This window comes from Aythya marila, assembly GCF_965140915.1.
Source record: "Aythya marila genome assembly, chromosome: 7".
NCBI lineage: Eukaryota > Metazoa > Chordata > Aves > Anseriformes > Anatidae > Aythya > Aythya marila.
This window is the reverse complement of record NC_139048.1, coordinates 33189143-33204838: the sequence shown is the minus strand read 5'-3', so window position 1 is coordinate 33204838 and position 15696 is coordinate 33189143. Positions and strand designations below refer to the sequence as shown.

At 50.0% G+C, this 15696-nt stretch overlaps 1 protein-coding gene across 3 annotated transcripts in view; it reads left to right on the top strand.

Moving 5' to 3' along the window:
• Positions 1-590: 590 nt before the first annotated feature.
• The window catches only part of TET1 (tet methylcytosine dioxygenase 1), a 73415-nt gene continuing 58309 nt past the window's right edge, over positions 591-15696 (top strand). For 2 of the 3 annotated variants that reach the window (XR_014317971.1, XM_082765373.1), the window contains exons 1-3: positions 591-764; positions 8248-10296; positions 14946-14996. Coding sequence is in view for 2 of the 3 variants with exons in the window: in XM_082765373.1 (XP_082621499.1) it covers positions 8371-10296; positions 14946-14996 (1977 nt within the window). In the remaining variant the exon portion in view is untranslated. The remainder of the gene's footprint in view (positions 765-8247; positions 10297-14945; positions 14997-15696) is intronic. The other variant, XM_082765374.1, reaches the window with a different exon arrangement.

Sequence of the window (15696 nt, the reverse complement as noted above, 5' to 3'; positions counted from 1 at the left end):
ACGTCCTTGCAGGAGTGGATGCAGGCAGTGCTGCTGCTCTCACGTAGAGCAGAGGAGCTTCCCTGCAGACTTGCGTTTGAATGTCTTGCTTCACATTTTAAGTGCTTTCTAGTGCAACAGCCAGAGACTTAATAACGAAGCTTTTTTAGAAAGTACTTCTGAGCTGCAGAGTCCCATGGCCCCCCTTCCACCACCGGTGTTGCAGTGCGAGGAGACGCTAGCCTTGGTGGCCTGCTCCGGGCCGTGCTGATGACTGGGGTAGGACGAGCGGCTCCAGCCTGGTTACTACCAGGCAGCTCCGGGAGGCAGCAGCGGTGGCTGGGGGGGGCCGGGCGGTTCTCTCCCGCGGGGGGTCACCTCTCAGCGGCCGGGCTCCGGGCCCCTGGCTTCCCCGAGCCGGGCCAGCCGCGGGGGGGCGGCCGGGGGCTCCGGCTCCAGCGGCGGGGATCCAGGGCGCGTTTTGCCGCCTGCCGGGAGGGCCGAGTGCGGCGAGCTCCCCGCCGAGCCGCCCCCTCCCCTCCCCTCCCCTCCCCTGCCCTCCCGTCCCCTCCTCTCCCCTCCCCGCTCCCTCCCGGAGGGTCCGGCCGGGGCCGCCGCCGCCCGCACGTTTCGCCGCCGGGGCTCCTCCAGCCGCGCTGGGCTCGTCGCGCCGCGGGGACCGGCAGCGAGGAGGGAGCCATGAACCCAGCCGCGCCGAGCCGGCGCCGAGCCAGCCCAGCGTCGCCCCTCGCCGGTAGCCGCGGGCTGGCCGCGCCGCAGCCCTGGTACGTACCGGGGGGGTGGGGGAGAGCTGGGGGGGCTCCGCTTCCTCACGCTTTGAATTTTTAACACCCCCCCACCCTCTTCTTCCTCTCCCCTCTTGCTCGGCCCGCTGAGGAGTTGGGTAGGGGGTGGCCCCGGAGGGGCGGTGGGGCAGCCCGGGGGCTATCGAGCGCCGACAGAGCCACTGAGCCCGCTCCTGCTGCCCCCCGCGGCCAGGGCCTGCCTGCGGAAAGCCGCCGGGCCAGCGAAACCGCCTGCGGCCCCCCCGGAGGGGCACGGAGCTGTGCAAGGGACCCTGCCCGGCAGCCCCCCCCTCCCTGACTGCGGGCGGGGGCCGTGCAGCGCTGCCAGCAGCTGCCGCTCCGCGCTGGGCCCTGGGGGAGCAGCCCCGGGGCGAGTTCCCCCCCTGCCCGGTCCCCCCGGCTTTGCAGGGGGGCGGCCCCTTTGTCTGCCCCCTGCAGCCCCGCGGGGACCGCCCGCCCCCGGGCGGGTCGCGGGGCCGGCGGGCCACGAGGAGCCGCCGCCTACCCCAGCGCCGGGCCTGCCCCTTCCCTTCTCCCCTTCCCTCCTTCCCTTCCCTGCTCCCCTCTTTCCCTTCCCCCTGGGTCCGCCCGCCTGCTCTCGCTGAAGGAGGCAGAGCCTGGCCCGGCCCAGGGGGGCCTCAACCCCCCAGTGCCGCCGGACGGCCCCGCCGTGCTCTTTATGGAGCCCCGGGGCAGGGACGGGTGAGGGAAGGGGATGGCATGGCTCGCTGTGAGGGAAAAGGACAGGACGGCCTGCTGGGGGGCAGGACCGCTTCGTCTTGCCAAGGTACAGCTCAGCGCACCCCAGGAGCATGTAGGGTCTCCAGAAGGCACCAGGCACAGCAGCAGCTTGAGGAGTCCTGCCTGTCGTGTGTGCCCAGCTGGCCTGGCACCTCAGGGAAGCTTTAAAGAGCAACAGAGTCAGCGACCAGCACAGACCTGGCCAGAGAGCCCCGCTTCCAGAGGCATCAACGCTGTAACTGCAAAACTGAGCAACCGTGCAGTTGTAGCGCTGGATACTTAAAGTGTGACCAAGCAGGCTTAAAGGGCAAAGGTGTCTCTTTAAATTTTCCAGTCAGCGTAGAAACCTGTGAAAATAATTTAAAGAATCTTCTGACTAGTAGCTTTTCCCAGCACTTTTATGGAGAGGCAGAGGGCTCTTCCACACAATAATCACCTTGTTTTCATTAATGTCAGTCAACACAAATTAAGAGTAGGGATTGAATCCAGGAAACAGCATTTGTTCTGGGTCTGGGCAGGTAGCCGGGCTGGCCCTGGCTGTGAAGGAGAAGGCTGGGTTATGCAGGATGGGCTGGGTTACACGGGGCAGGTAATCAAGGAGGAATTCAAGGCGAGACTGAGGAACTTTCTGATAGTTGTGATTTCTGTAGGATTGAATTCTTCATTGTATAATAATTCAAAATCCCCACTGATAATGTTTTATTATAGCTGGTGCACTACCCATGCTCGTTAAAGTCAGCCTAAGCATTTCCATCCTGCTTTCTGTTTTCAGTTACTTACATTTCAAAACACCTTTCAGGCTGAAATTTTCCAGGCTTAATCTTTGCCTGAAGGTTCTTCCCTCCACCTCCCCCTTCTTTTAATTGAGTTTGAGATAAGGTGATTCAGTTAGGGTGGTTGTTTTTTTTCTTAAGGTAAAATCTTCAAAGAATGGAGTCCAGTGCTATCAAAAAGAAAATCATGGTTTAAAGCAGCATAAATGTAGAATTGGGAGAAATATGATTAGTTTGGGGGGGGTTGTTTGCTTTTTTTATTCCCAAGTTCCAGGAGTATTGTGGCGGAAAAGGTTTTCAGTTGGTGAGCCTTTAGAAATTACTTATCTTTTTGCTTTTTAGCACTTCTCCAAGTTAAGGTCGGTGTTTGGCTGTGCTTAACAGATGAAAGCAAATGCATGTTGCTCCCTGGGTCGGAGGGGTGATGCTTGCGCATGCGGTGTGAGCCTTCACAATGGGTTTTTGGTGCCAGTTGTTTGAGGTTTAATTGAGTTTTGTGGTTTAAGCATGTGTGGCTCCTTGCCTTTTTTCTTTCTTTCTTTTTTTTTTTTTTTTTTTTAAATTGTTCTAATAGAGCTTTCCCTAAGCTAGGAGGGCTTTTTTGTGGTGCTTTTGCTAGTTTCCTTCACCGTGCAGGCTCCAAAGTGTATGCTGAAGTCATGATGCCACAAAATGCAGTCTTGACATCTCTTACTGAACTCAGTGAGACTGAGAATGCAAGCCTTGGGGCAGTCCTTGGCTCCCCGTGCAGTGGGGGGAAGTGGGACCTGGTGGCAGTCCTGTGCTGCTCCAGGCTCAGAGGCAGGCTTCTGGGTCCAGGAGGGACAAACATCAGGGGTAGGCCTTGCTGCTTGACCAGCTGAGCATCAGCAGAAGGGTTATGCTCTCAAACTGAGGCAGCATCCTGCACTGCCTGTCCCACATCCCAGTTGTACTACTGGGAAGTGTTGTCTTAAGTCCAAGTTTAATATAGCTGGATAAAATACTCCACTTTACCTCAGGAGTGGCATAATCCTGGAAAGCAAGGTGGCAAACATCAATGTAGAAAAATAGAAAGCAGTGCTGTTGGAAGGCCTGCGAGGCTGCAGCCCAGTCTGAAGTGGTGGTTCTGTGGGAGAAGTCTGAGAGGCTGCGTGGTGGTGGGTGACAGGGAAGTGGGGAGGCTGCGCTGGCAGGGGAGAGGCCTCTACAAGAGCCTGTGTACAATAATTCATGGTCCTGAGAAGGCAGGCAAGAAGTTTCATTTCTGTTTCTCAACCAAAACCAAATGGATGCTCAAGGATTAAAGGGGGGGGGGAGGAAGATGGATTTAAAGCTAATTCCCTCCTCTTAACCCATTTCCCTTCTTTTCATATACAAAGTGTTGCACAGAGCAGTCAGGAGACGCAGAGAATGGAGCAAGATTGAAAAGCAGGTTGACTTTGGTGCGGCTGGGAGGAGCGTCCAGATGATATGATGATTCTGAATGGGCTGAAAAAAGATTTTGTACCTAGCATGAGGGTCAGGTTTTCCAATTTCTGTCTTTTCTGGTGTATCTTGCATCATCCTTTAAAGCGCTTGCAGCTGGACGAGGAGATGCTCCTCAATTCAAAATTGTAGATCAGAGATTGTGTGACATCCAAGTCAAACGGTGACCCTTATTGCTTGGGACCTGTTCATTATTGCTGAAGTGGCTTTTCTGAAAGCTTCTGCGTCTTGTTTCCCCATCAGGCTGATTTCAAGTGACTTTGAAAAAGACACCTAAACACTGAAACAAAATGCATTTGATTAGTTAATTCTGGCTGTAGTGAAACCAGGCTTGACTATTCCTAGCTGTGTGATTTTTCCCATTTCCCATGCAGCTGTGTGTTTTGTTTTGTTTTTCAGGGGTCACTCACTCTCTTTCATGATGTCACGAGAAGGCTGCCATCATTTTATGAAAACATATCTTTTAATTTTTTTCAGATTTCCACTTAGTTATGAAACAGAAACTTGATAAACACTACTTCTAAAGGGATTTTTTTACATTACTTTCATTTTCTTTACACAAAATAAAGTTTTTTTTTTTTTTTTTTTTCCCTGGAGGCATTCCAGCAATATAGGGTTAAATTCCCCCTAGTGCTTTGTAGACGAGATTCTCATTATAGCTGTTTGGAATTTTGACCCAGATGAGACTAGAAGATTTAGCCCTTGATTAGCTTTTTAGTGGTATTTGTTGAGGATTATAGCAGTCAGTGGGATTGCTCCAGATTTATTACTGTGAGCAAAACTTAAGCAACTGGCCTTACAACCAGCTTTCGGTTTTGCACATGAATTAAAGAGATAAGTCAGCTCAAGTAACAAGCAGCTTCGGGATGCACAGTTACTACCTAGGGCAGTTCCCTGCAAACCCTCTTATTACCTGGTTCACTTTATAGGGACGCCCGTCCTTTCTCTCAGGGAGGGCATGGGATGTCCCATCTGACGTGGCATTGAGAAGAGAGCATTGAAGTAAGTTTGTTTCTCTCCAGGGTGGTGAAAAACTGACAAGCTGTTGTATCGGACAGAGAGGTTTATATTTGATAATCCTTTTTAGTTGACATAGATATTTTGGAATAAAACTTCTTGCTTTGAAATGTGACTAGTGTGGTGTTGGTATTGGCTGTCCTTAAGAAGTGATGCGAGGCAATTTGCAACTGCTGCAGGCATCAACGCAGAGTCATTGCCAGCCCTTTAAATGGAAAAGGGAGGGTAAAATATTCCTTAGTGCAACAGAAAACAGAACTTGAATGCTCAGCTTGTAGCTACCTAATATTTTGGTTCTAAATGTAGAAATGTAAACAAGGAAGTAACAATGTGATTTGGTTTTATTAGCAACTTTCTTTTCAAAATGTCATTTTTCATCTAGCAGTTCAGATTATTGTGGCAGAGTAGTGCTCACCGAGACTCTGGGGTTTCTTTAAGTGGAAGTGAGGATTTTGTGCTGACAGGCATTTCTCCCAGGAGCTTACAGTCACCTCAGAGGTCAGATGCTCAGTCCCAGACAAATAAAACTGGAGTCCAGTATTAAAAGAAAAGGGAAAAAGTAAGACGTTCAGAGATGTATTACTCAGATCTGTATATTTCCAGGGACAAAATCAAAACAAAATGGATACAGTTGCTGCTGGTTTCTGTATGTTCCTGTATTGTCATTTCTGAGCAAGACAATACTAACAGCTTTTCTCATCTTCTCTAACACAGTATTTAAATGCCAGGCCATTTGCTACAAATAACAGCATTCTTTCTTTACCAAGAAAAAGATCTTCAACCACTCTGTGTTCAGAGCCTCTGATTTTGGCTCTGAAAAGCAGCAACACTGACATTGTTACTTTTCGATGTTCTTGCCAGACAGGTGGATTTCTGTTAAAAACAAAAACCAGAACCAAAATGTAACAGGGTAGTCTTACTTCTTCAGTCTTGAAGCAACAGTGTTTAAATTTCTAAAGGCAGGTAAAAGCATATCACACAAATATAATTTTAAAGAAAAATAAAGATTGACAAGATAGTTATAAATGAAGCTTCTAATTGGTAATTTTGAACATCATGCTTCCATAACTTCCCCAGCAGCAGTGGCAGCTGTTTATGTAGAGAAGTAGTGTGACCAAAGTGTTAACACACATTCAGTATCTTCAGAAATCCAGTCTGTTTCCATTCCTGATCTGTTTTCTCATCATTCTGCTTCTGTTTCAGGACTGATAAAGAGAAAAAGCTTTATCTCCTCTCTTCTGCTCCCCTCCTGATTCACACATTCCCATGCTGTCTGGCCCTTGTTTGCTTTCTTTCTTGCTCTCCTGGCTATAGTCTCTGGAAGTAGCTCGCATTTCCTCTCCTACCACTGTTATGTAGCACCAGCCACTAATGGCTACAGATGTGTTGCCTGCTGCTTGTTTGCAGCTGGTTTTGCAGCCCTCCAGGCTATCCTTTGGAGCAAGGAGCCCTGTCTCATCAAACCACAAAAAAATTGGGAAGCTTTTTGCAGGCTGCTAACAACCAGTTTCGTAGACCTGTTGACGTGCTGCTGATGCCCTCTTTGACTCTGGGTTCATGGAGTGGCAAGTGACGGCCATGCTCCCCTTCCCCCATGCCTCTCCAGGAAAGGGTAATGGGAGGAAATCTCTCAAATTACCTCAATTTCAGCTTTGTATTTATTTTATTCCGGTGTCTCACCCACCTTCTGTAGAACACCTCTGCAGGAGCTGTTTAGGTCTTTGGCAATGGCCTTTGAAGCATTAGGTTTATGTTCTGTAGTCCACAGAATCACTCAGCTTGCTGCTGCTGAATGGACAGGAACGGGGCTTCAAAGTGCTTTAGGCAAGCTGCTAGATAGAAAAGAGTTTGGGAAAGTTAGCGGTAGCCTTGGCAGGTATTGTGCTAACTGGGCAGCCTGCTCCCAGCTGAGGCAGAGCTGCAGATGAGCTTACTGCTGGCGTGCTGTTTGGGGGGCAGCAGGAGACGGTGGTCCTGCACAGAGGCCATGCATGTTGGCTGTGCTAGACCATCCCCGTGGTGGGCTGATGAGCTTATCTTGGCACAGTGCAATGCTGCTGTGAGTTTTTTGCACCCTTTTATGCTTACATGGGATCTGTTCTCATAGAGCCTGCTCTCTTTATGTGCTCTGTGCCTTTCTGTGTGCCCTGCACCAGGCAAACCTGGGCAGCATGGTACCGTTACACATTAAGTAGGCTGGGCTGCACCAGCAGGACTCTGCCTAAGAGCCCTGCGGGTCACCTAGGAATGGTGACAAAAGGAAGGCACTCTCCTGCCTGAGACTAGAGTCTCTTGCCCTGGCTTTGCCTGCTCCCAGTTTTAGGATGCTCTTGTCTACCTATCTGATCTATTTGAAGAGCTAAATAAAACTTCTAAAGCCTTCCACAGATATTTTGAAATAGCATGTATTTAAAAACCGTGTACTTAAAAGAATTGCTTTACACTTTAAAACCATAAAAAACACAAACCACCTTGAAGGAAATTGCTCTGGAGCAAGAAGAGTTGGTTGTATCCTCTGGGATGGCTGGGCTGTGTTCAGGGAGTTCAGGGGCTTTTGCATTGCACTCATATTTGGGGGCAAAAGCTTAGGATAAACCTGGTGGTATTGTGTTGATGGCAAATATGGTGGTAGTCCTGCTGGCGAAGCAGAGGTGATGGCTTGCATAGTACATTGATATAGCTAGGCAGGACCCAGGCTTGCAGCGTAGTACGTTGTTGTAGGATGTTATCCCAGGACATAACCCTGGGAAAGGAGATTCTTCCCTGGTCCAGTTCCTCCATGAGCAGCACTCCAAGCTAGACGTGCTTAGGGAGGTAGTTCCTTCTCCCTTTATACCTGGGTTGTACCATGGTGTGCAGCCTGTAGGAGTGTGAAGGATGGCCTGGGGATGGTGTATGAGTGCGCACATACACCAGGTAAACTTGGCTTTGTTCCTTTTCCCCGAATGCCCCTAGGATGGTAGCTTTATGTTCCGCAGTGTATCTGTGGATGTAAATTTTACAGAATCACAGAATTGTCTAGGTTGGAAGAGACCTCAAGATTATGGAGTCCAACCTCTGACCTAACACTAACAAGTCCTCCACTAAACCATATCGCTAAGTTCAACATGTAAACATCTTTACGTCTTTACCTCTTCTTTCCCAAGGGCAGGAGTGGCTAATAAACCGTTAATTAAGATTGAGAAAGCTCAGTCTTCTTAAAAATGAAGTAAAATTGTAAACACGGGGTGTTGCATGATCACTCGAGTTTGGCTTGCTTCTTCATTGGTGTTCTAGGAGTTTAGGCAAGTTCTCCATTTTGCAATATACTAATATTTTCAAAGCTTTTGTGTTGATTGAACTTCACACCCAATAACAATGTTTCTAGTTCTACCTCTGTATTTTTGAATGGTCATTTTAGTATATGTGCTTCCTGTGTTAATTATGCTTCTATTAATATTATTTTGTATCTTTTTCTATTTCAGAGTTGACTCTGCATCACTACAGAGAGCCGCAATGGGAGTGTGCAGTTTTCTATTGAAAAATTCTCTCAAGAGCTCATGATTTTTTTCCATCTCTCCTCGTAACATTTCTACTACTCCGCAGACATGGCTCACCACGCAAGGCCTTCCAGATTAGCCAAAAAGGAAGAGATAGGCAAAAGGAAAACTAACCAGGGCAAAAAGAAATCTAGCCAAGTGAGAAAGAAGACTGCAAAGACTTCCACAAAAGCTGTTAGTTCTGGAAAATGCAAAAAGCCGGCACAAGAAAAAGATGTTAAGAAAAAACAGCAAGAAAAGAAACCAATCATGAGCTCTTCAGGTAGACTTCTCAGGAGCAGTGTCACCAGAACCTTGTCTGGAACACCGTGGGTGAGTTTGGAGAAAGCTGACAATATCCTCTTCCATAACCAGGATGCTTTCAACTTCAATGGCTTTACAATGTCTCTTCGTAACCGGTCATTCTCCCGTAGATTTCCCCAAGCTCCAATAATCACAAAACCTAGGAAAGCTGCAGCACAAAAAAGGCTAGAAACAAAGGAAAAACATGAACAAGAAGCCTTGGCGGTAGTAGAAGAAAAAAATGTAGAAGCGGGCGAAAAAGCATTGGAACAGGATTCAGCACAAAACGAGGTAGCTCCTCTGCCTGTAGAGGATGCTCCACGCAGCGCAGAGGAAGAGCCTGCTGCCACATGCCTCGGTCAAGAGGAGGAGGTAGAAGTACCTGAAACAAGTGATGCTGTTCCAAGCAGCCAGGTAACTGCCGGCGATACCGAAGTGTCAGAGGTGGGATCTGAGCATGAAGACCCGCCCTGTGAGCAGACCCCTGCTGATCTCAATGCAGATAGTTCAGCTGAAGCGTTTGTAGAAGGTGCCGCGCTTGTGCCTCCATCTTCTCCTGATTCCATAACTGCCTCTGAATCAAACTCGAAGGAGCATGTAGAGGTTCCCTTCGACCTGGTGCCTAACAGTCAAGAACCCGACTCCGGTTCTGTCGATACCTCAGACCTCAGTTCAGCAGCAGCGCTGGAAGAGTCGGTCCCGCTTGCTGAACCGCACACCGAAACGGAGTCGGACCTGGTGCTAGCTAGTGAAGAACATGACTCGAGTTCTGCACCCATAGTTACCTCTGAGTTTAACTCACAAGAACATTTAGAAGATTCGAGCTTGCTCGCAGAGTCCTGCTTAAAGGCAGACTGGGATTTAGAGTCAGAGAATAAAGACCTCGGTTCAAATTCCAACTCTTTGCCTGCCACTGAATCAAATTCACTTTTACATCTTGAAGGTGTAAGCTCGCCTGCAGAATCCCCCATGAAGCTAGTTGTGGATTTTGTACCCATTCACAAAGAACTTGACTCAAATTCAGATTTGAGCTTTACCAGAGAGATTTCAGAATCTGACTCACAAAACATATTTATAGCATGTGAACCGGTTTCCGATACCTCTTTAAGCAATATTGAAGTGGAGGATATTGAACAACTTGTTAAATGTATTGATGCAGAGACATTAATTTTGAATTCAGGTTATGTCCCCGCTTTATCGTCAGATTTAGAAAAAAGCACAGTTGATAAAATCTCCATTGAAAGCTCTGGACAATTCTCTGAAGGTTTTGTTTCAGAGTTGCCTTCAAGCACGGAAATCTCTGCTCTTGCCTCAGAAAAAGCCATAAATGCAGACTTGCCAGCTGACTCAAGACTGCAGCATAATGATTATTCATCACAGCTGGGAAGTGTTGGAATAAGCTTGAATTTGGTTCAGGACAGCGTGAGCGACAGCACTGAAGCAGTTGAGGCCTCGGGGCCATCCTCTCGTACAAATCCAGCTGGTGATCACCCTGTTCCTTATTCAACCCTGCTCCCTATGCTAGAGAAAAAGAAACGAAGGCGTTGTGGAGTCTGTGAGCCCTGTCTGCGGAAAACAAATTGTGAAGAATGCAGCTGCTGCAGGAAACGCAAAACCAGTCACCGGATATGTAAAAAGAGAAAATGTGAAGAACTGAAAAAGCCACCGCCGCCGATCACACTACCTCTTGAGGTAAGCCCGAGGAGTCTCAAATTAAGTCCCCCCTTTTGAGGCCTGAGATACATTTTAAAATTCTGCAAAGGGAAATGCTGGTCACTGTGCAGCTTTAGAGGACTTAGGGTTTCTGTTGGAGCTAGCAAGTCGCGTTATGACTTTCTCTTGGTATCTATAGAAGGGTAGATTAAAGTGAGCTGGAGTTATTCTTGTTCCTCCTGCATAAATGCATAAAATCAGCAGTGAGCATGGTTTAACTCTGTGTTCTAGCGGGGAGGGAGGAAATGAGGGTAGTCGTAGGAGACTGTAAATTATTAGGAAAAGGGTCTGTATTTCAAAATAGCTAAGGTTAACAGGTTAAAGAAGGAAGGCTGTGTGTGCTCTTCAGTTGGAGTTAGGATGATTTGCTTGTAATGACTCAACTGGTAGAAATAAATTGATAATCTTCAGGAGCAATTTGTAGCTGCATTTTCCCCTTTCACATCTCTCTGCCTTTCTAATTGTCTATTCTTCTGTTTCTTTCATTTCATTTCTCCTGCCACTCTCCCTTTGTCTCTCGTACCATATCCCCCACAAATACTTGTTTTTCCTGTGTTTCTTACTCATTTTTCTGACCCATCAGCCTTTTATAACCCAGGTCATTACTTTTGGAACAAAGAGGAGGGGAAAAGACAGTCTGTATGCCCCTGTGATAACAGCACTGCCCTGCTGAGAGATTTCAGTTCAAGATCAGGCTTTAACTCAGGTAAGTAGGGAGTTGAACATCGATTTCCCACATCCCAACTGAATTCCCTGACCTCAGTGCTGCAGAGCCAGCCTCTGTGTGCTTCTGGGAGTTGGTCTGCCTGGATAGTGGCTGAGCTGCGGAGGGGGAGATGCCGTCCCAGTAGTTAAGTCACTGGGACGTTTGCCTTGGGATGTGGGAAACTCAGGTTCAAGTCTCTGCAGCAGCGTGCACTCTGAGCAGAACAGTTCACGCTGGGGGGAACGCACCTGCAAAACCTCTCTCGACAGCAGCTTCATTAAAGCAGCGTGTTCTTGCAGCAGGTAGAAATTCCCAGCTGCTGCGGAGATCTCAGGAGACCTCCTGTTTTCACCGCTCCGCCCTGTGCTTGCCAGGTTTCGCAGACACGTCTGCTCTGTCTTCACAGCAGGCAAGGAGAAAGACAAGTCCCATAGCAGTGAGGGTATGGCATGTTCTCCTTCGAGGGAAGTGTACTTGAAATTAAAATGTTTAGGGAAGTAGGTTTAAACAGCTTGGCTTACAGTTGAGTCAAAATCCTTTTGTGTCTCAACTGTTTCCAAATACCCTTTTTAATAAAAGGCAAGGGACAATTAAAACGTGACTTTAAGATAAGAAAGCAATAAAGGTGACAGAGGCTGGTCCTGACTTGTTACAGCAAGAGAGCAGCACCACGATGTCCTTCTGTATTCATTCTTTAGCCAGGGGGACTGAAGGAGCTCATGGAAGAGCATTGGTGGAGATGAGGTAGGAAACAGTTTGAAAGCCGTGTTTTAAAAAGGGGTTTGGCAGGGTCGGTGAAAGGAAGCACTCCAGTTTTTCTGTCAACCTTTGTTTTCCAGGCTAAACATACATCTTTTCTTGTTGCTCAGCCTGACCTTCTCCTTGCAGATTAGCCTTGCCCCTTCACCCTTTCCTCTTTCGACGTTCCTTTTGCTTTCTTTGAGGAATTCCTTGTTTATATGCCTTTCTTTGGCAGCTTATTGCTTGTGTGCTTTTATTTTTATTAAACGGGTTGTGTTTTGTACAATGCATTTAGAGCTGCACCAGAGGCCTCCTTCATTTCTCGTTAAATTTTGTATGAAGTTTGAGTACTGCATGGAGGAAATGAAGTATTCCTGGCATTTAAGAACATGTCGGGTATTTTCTCATAAAATGGTATTTGAATGAAACCTGGTGCCTTTTCGGATATTCCTAGAAGCAAGTCTGGTCTCTTGTATTCTCTAGAAACTGTGCTCTGAGAAAAGCATTTCCACAGCGTACATATGTTCGGAGAGCTCTTCAAAGATGTTGAGATACAGAGGGAGGTATCGGGGGAACGGGTAACAGTATCTCTGGTAGCAGCCATCCTTTAGATAAGATTTTCCCACTCCAGAAGGGAATCCCACTGTGTTTTCCCAAACTGTGATAGGGGTGGGACCGCAGCAGTGGGGACTTCCATGCCAGCGATGTGTTTCGAGTAGAGGGCAGCTGGAGAAAAACAGCTGTAGGTCTCTGTCCATGGTATAGAAAGTGAACGTAATTAAGAGAAATTAGGCGGGCTTCAGTGCGTTCGTTCCTAGTTTGAGGAGCTGCGCGGCTCTGCCTGTCCTGGTGGTGGAATGTAAGCATTTTTTGGAGGTGATTCACTGGGAGGAGGGTGGAGGGATGGATGTTCTCTGCACAATCACAGTTTAAACAGTGATGTTTTGCCTTAAAGGGAATCGTTTCTTTGCACTTTGACTCCTCAGTGCCGAAGTGAGGGAAGTCGATGAGAGCTTGGTGTTAGGTGGCTCTAGGAGAGCTGGTGCAAGGCTTGGAAGTCTGGGTTTGGTGTTTAAAAAACAAAACAAGAAAAGAAAACACAAACAAACCCACAAAATGCAGTGTGTTTTTTTTTCTTAAGGTCTTGTGTTGGTTTATGGATAGACGAGTCAGATCAGACCTGGCTTGTAGGATCCGTGAACGTAGTTGGAAGTGCACAGTCCAACACACGGCTGTGCGCGCGCAAGCATTCAACCCCAGGAGAGTATCGGTTGCATGTTTGGAGCTGGTATTGGTTATGTTACTGTTATTTTCATTAATTCACACATCATCCAGATAAAGATTTGAAAACTATATTGGACTTGAAAAATATCCCTTAAAAATAACATCCCCATAAACCCGCCGTGGTATGTTACCTCGCTGAAGGTAATGGGTTTTGCAGGGCCGCCACAAGGAGAAGGTCTGGAGAAAGCATTGCGGGCTCCGCTCGCAGCCCCCGCGCGGCACTGCCGCTACAGGTAGCGCTGCTCGGCAGGGACCCGCGCTGAGGTGGCGTGCCCGGGAGCTGGCGAAGAAGAAATCCTAAACCTTGACTGGTTCCTGAAGGAGCAGCCAGATACGGAAAAGGTGTGAGCAAGCTTTGAAAGGCAGGGGAATAAAAAAGGCTTGGTGTTGCGCATCCAGAGAGGGACGGCAGAATATTGCAGGGACATTCCCCAGAGAAAAGAGCGTTTGGACAAGCCCAGCTGCCCGGCGGTGGGGAACTCGGGCATTTTCTCTTCTTTTTCTGAGACTGCAGTTTTCGGGGCTGACACAGGAGTTGCTGGAGGTTGTTTCTCAGCTGGTGGCTCCTAAAGCCCACCTCACTTTGGGAAGCAGCCCGTGGGGCTGCTGGCAGGTCACGGCACACAGCCAGGTTGTCTGGTGCGTTGCGGGGCAGGGCCCGGGGGTCTCCAGAGTTGCGTGTGGGGCAGCGAGGTGGTGATCCCTGCCTTGGATTTAGGTTCTCTGGGGAAAAGGGCTTTGCAGGAGCAGGCTCTGCGGATGTGACAGTGTCTCCAAAGGCTGCTTTCAGTCCTAGGGCTGGAGGGGGCCGTGCTGTGGTGTTGTTTTGGGGTGGGTGTTGGAGGCGGGGGCTCTGTGGGGCCTGGAGGCGAGGGGAGAGCGCTGAGCGGGAGCTCGCTGCCCTTCGCGGGGTGTCTCCGGACGTCTCATTTAACAGCTGTAATGCGAGGAGCGGGGGGATAGTGCCCAGCAACGCGGCCTGCTCGCTTGCGGCTTGCCGACGTGCTGCCGAAACCCCAGGCGCGTTGCAGAAGGCTGCTGCAATTAGAGGTGGCGGGCAGGCTGCCAGCCGGCCCCTCTCGCTGCGCTGCCGAGGGAACGCGCCGCCGCTCCCCGGTCCCGGGTCCCCAGCCTCGGGGCGTTCTGGGGGCTGCGCGCGGGGGGGGGCCGCCTGCCCGCGCCCCTTTGTCCCGCCCGCCCTCAGCCGCTGCCATTTCCCTGCCCACGCGCGCTCCCGCCCCGCGTGGGCTCCCCCCTCCCTCGTGAGCGCGCGCGCGTGCGGGTGCCCGCGGGCCGTGTCCTCGCCTGACCTCGCCGAGCCACGAGGCCGCGCGGGTGGGCGCCGCGCTCCCTCCCCCTTCCATGTCCCCCCCCCCCGGACTCCGGCTCCGCGTCCCCCCGGCGGCTCCGGGCCGCGTCTTGCGGGCGGCCGCCGCGGCCCCGGCACAGGAGCCCCTTTGTTCGGGCAGCGCCGGGGGGGGGCGCTGCGGGGCGGCCGCCGCCTCCCCATTGGCTGCGCCGGGCGCGCGCGGCGGGAGCGGGAGAGGGGGGGAAAAGGAGAAAGAAGGGGGGGGGGGGGGGGGGGCGCGCGCACGGGGCCGCGCTCGCTCCCGCGCCGGCGGCCGGAGGGGAGGGCGGCGCTGCGGCAGGAAGCAAGATGGCCGCCGGGGGGGCGCCGCTGTGAGGAATGCGGGGCGGCGGCGGCCAGGCCGGCTCCAGGGGGCGGCGGGGCCTCTCCCCTCGGCCCGCGGCGGGGCCGCGTCGAGCCGCCGGCGGCCCTCCGGGGTGCCGCGGGGAGGGCGTGCGGGGTACTGGCGCCATGGTGCACTTCGGGAGGCAGAGCGGAGCCGGCTGCCTTTGTGACCGCAACTTACTGTGCGATTTGGTGTTTTTTTAGGTGCTAACTGAAAACAAAAGGCCTCAGAGGAGGAAGCAAAGAGTTTTTAAGGTAACCGACGATCGCTTTACCGTTTCTCCCCTCGGTCTAAGCAGCCTTTCCTTGTCACGCCGGGCAGGAGGCCGAAGGGTTAACCCGGGCAGCAGCGCTTTCCAGCTCTTCAGCAGATTAGCTAATTTTGAAGCCCAGAACATTTTCTTTTTTTTTTTTTCCTCCCTCTCTCCTCTCTCCCCCCCTCCGCTTTCCAGCATGCTGTATACAGAGCTGAGTCTTCCTGCAGGACGCTGCAGACTGCAAAGTTTGCTTCCCATTGTATCCAACGTTCACTTCAATTTTCTCTTCTTCTACTTCGCCTCCTCCCAAAGATAGCCATTGAGTGTATGCTGGGTTTTGCAATATGCGGCTTTTACAGCACCTGAAATTTAACGTGAGAAGTCATTGTTCTAATATAAGCCAAATTAAGGAAACTGGAAATTTCATACCTCAATTGCAGTAGTTTTGATTCCCTTTTTTCTTTACACTTTAGAACGCCTCAAGTGAAACCGAAAATTCTGTAAACTTAGAAAAGCCTTCAGTTTCACGTGGTAACGTTTCATCAAGATTTTTAAGATCAAGATTTTTAAGATGGCTATCTTTTATGATAACAAAAGACTTGTTTTTCAAACTATATTGTTCTACATTTTTTACCAATGTATAGTTTTGCTACGTTTATGGCCAGTTTTTTAATTTTAAAAAGTAACAGGTAGCGAAT